The sequence below is a fragment of the Ranitomeya variabilis genome, chromosome 7 (assembly GCF_051348905.1).
Source record: "Ranitomeya variabilis isolate aRanVar5 chromosome 7, aRanVar5.hap1, whole genome shotgun sequence".
In the NCBI taxonomy this organism is placed as follows: Eukaryota; Metazoa; Chordata; class Amphibia; order Anura; family Dendrobatidae; genus Ranitomeya; species Ranitomeya variabilis.
The window spans coordinates 30907249-30910202 of NC_135238.1; the positions used below are offsets into that span (position 1 = coordinate 30907249).

Sequence of the window (2954 nt, forward strand, 5' to 3'; positions counted from 1 at the left end):
TTTGTATTCTACTTTCTAACAAGCTGGAAAATAGCAGCAGGAACTACAATGAAAGCGCAAATCAAAATAACCAACAGATCTAGCAGCAGCGCCGAGGTGAGAAGAATGGAGAAGCGGGAAAATAAGAGGACAATAAGTGGGAAATTCAAAATCGCCAACCGTTCTGTGCTCAACCAATCAGAGACGAAAGGGAGGGGCTAACTGCAAATTTAGTACTAGAAATCTCGCTCCGGAAACGCGTCATCTCTGCGGTTCTCGCTCCGGTCCGCTCACTCGCTATATAAAGGAAGGACTCTGCGCTGCTCAGTCATCGTGTTCTGCTGACTACGTGGAAGATGTCTGGTCGCGGTAAAGGAGGAAAAGGTCTCGGGAAGGGCGGCGCCAAGCGGCACAGGAAGGTGCTCCGTGATAACATCCAGGGCATCACCAAGCCTGCCATCCGCCGTCTAGCTCGCAGAGGAGGCGTCAAGCGCATCTCCGGCCTCATCTATGAGGAGACTCGCGGTGTCCTGAAAGTCTTCCTGGAGAACGTGATCCGTGACGCCGTCACCTACACCGAGCACGCCAAGAGGAAGACCGTCACCGCCATGGACGTGGTGTACGCGCTCAAGCGCCAGGGCCGCACTCTCTACGGCTTCGGAGGTTAATTGTGTTCTCTGCTCCATGCTCACACCCCAAAGGCTCTTTTCAGAGCCACCCACATCTTACATGAGAGGCTGCACCTGACTGCTGGGGTCTAATGGTCACTGTGCTTGTGTGACTGCCAGTGCAGGCTTTATACACGCTGTACATGTGTAAGGGGGGATATATCCGCACTGGGCCGTTTATAGTAATTTGTGCACAGTTCTACCATATTCTGCTGATACTACGGAGCAGAAATCCACGTCCTGATGTTGAGTAAAGGAGATTCTGACATTGTATCTTCCTGCTCAGATCCGTGTGGGTTGTAGGAGGGCTGCGAATAGTGAAAGCGGCTGGATTGATGAATGGCCTCGGAGTGTAGACTCCTATGTGACCGCGTCCTGATCACTAGACTCTGGTATGGATGGCGGCTCCGGTGCTGAGGCCGCATTTTTTGGGCCACATGTCAGTCGATTTACTTTATAATAAATAATCTGCCATTACCAGTGGAACCCTGGAGGCAGCGGCACTAGGACCCAGAGCTGAGAGGACAGGAGTCTATAGCTACAGAAAGCGCTGCGCCACTGGTAGAGGAGCCGCACAGAAGCTCCCACAGCTGTGATGGGGACTGGACCTGCACGGGGCAGATAGAAATGGTGAAATCGCTTTAGCCGGATGTGATACAAATCCGGAGAACAAACAACCTCCGCCGGCAAAGGAATGAGCCGCTAATGTTCTGCTGCGGGATGTGATCATCAATCGGACCGAGCACAGGAGATCTGCGGTCACCACAGAGCAGAGATTCATGGCTGAAGTGACTGATCCGGCTCCATGTTACTGAGATCACACACACGAGGGCTAAGTACAGTTTATACCGGGGACGAAGCTCCTGAGGGAAGCCGGCTCCTCAGAGAGCAGTGGGTGCGGCTACTACCGAGATATCTCCCTGAATTCACAGCCTTCCACCGCTGACTAGCCGCTTCCTGGATCTATGGGGGAATCGCCATTATCTGTCCCAATCACTGCACAAAGTCCTCCATCAATAAGGGCTAATTTCCTGCTATCTGCAGATTATTCTGAGGCCGAGTTCTGCGAGCGACACTCAATCTGCACTGACAGGCTGGCGGGAGAGGGGTTAATCCCTGTCAGGGCTTCTCCTCCGCTCCATCTACACAGGAGGAGGCTCCTCACTCACCCGCTTATTATCCTGTGCAGATTCCCTGCGGTGTCCGCGCTGATCCTATCACTGCCCGACTAATACAAGTCTCCTATGTTCTGCCAGGAGCCTGATGTGACGCTGCCGGGTCTCGGGTGGGGGAAGTCGCCGCACACACACGGCCACTAAGGAGTTAAATGGAGGCGGATATTCCTGTATCTGGGATTGGTCGGCGACTGCGGATGTCTCTCGCTCATTGGCTGATTACAGATCCGTTGCTGGTTTTGAATTTCCCGCTCAATCTCTGTTCTTTGTCCGTCGGATTATTACCGGCCCCTCTGCTGTAGCGGCGGTCGCTGTGTATACCGGTGGGGGCAGCTCTACCCCGCTGATAACACCGGGTCCTGCCCTCCCAGCTGTCTGCCCCCAAACACGGGGATGGGTTTTCTTATCGGTTGCCATTATTATTCTGGGGAGGTTATAACAGTCTTCAGAGGCGCCATCCGAAACATTAGTGTCCAGGACGTGGTCATCACACAGGAGTCTCCGTACCCGGTACACAGGGCGTCCATCTATCCAGCCGCCTCATACAGCCACATTCCCTGTGAATATTCGCTGCCCCCGTTCAGTATAATATGCAGCAGAATCAACACATTCACCTCACGGCAGGACTGTAGTAACCGCATCACACCGGGGCTTGTACTGTGTGCATAGAGGTCTCTGGGAGGCAGTGTGCGGATATATCCCCCATAAATCTGTTAGGTTTCTGTCATGCCCCCAAACACGGGGATTGTTCTCCTGATCGGTCGCCATTATTATTCTGGTGAGGTTGTAACCGGATTAGATGGAGCCGAGTCTTTTCTCTATGATTCTGCATGAGACTCTTCTGGGGATGGAGCTGCTCGGGGACTTGATACATACAGCGCTTCCCGATCTGCTCTAATGAATGAAACCATGAAGGGATGAACGGACATGTGACTTAGAGCAGAATCCTGGAGATCCCGGAGCTTGTGCTCCCAACAGACGTGTCCCCAAACACACACAATGCCCTAAGTGCCGGGAGCAGAAGGGACGATCTCCCTCGGCAGTTTTAGCTCCAGTGCAGGATGATGCGCAGATCGGCGGATGTAGGGATTGTAGGTGGTCAGTGAATCGGAGTCCACAGTCAGGTGGGAGC

General features: G+C 53.3%; 1 protein-coding gene across 1 annotated transcript; it reads left to right on the forward strand.

The window, feature by feature from the left end:
* The first annotated feature begins 334 nt into the window (after nt 1-334).
* LOC143784862 (histone H4) lies at nt 335-2034 on the forward strand. Its single transcript, XM_077273493.1, has one exon. The coding sequence runs from the start codon at nt 336-338 to the stop codon at nt 645-647; it is 312 nt and encodes a 103-aa protein (XP_077129608.1). The 5' UTR covers nt 335; the 3' UTR covers nt 648-2034.
* Nucleotides 2035-2954: the final 920 nt, after the last annotated feature.

What these genes read in the sequence shown, in the direction of transcription:
- LOC143784862 (XM_077273493.1), top strand. Translation starts at nt 336, where the DNA reads ATGTCTGGTCGCGGTAAAGGAGGAAAAGGTCTCGGGAAGGGCGGCGCC.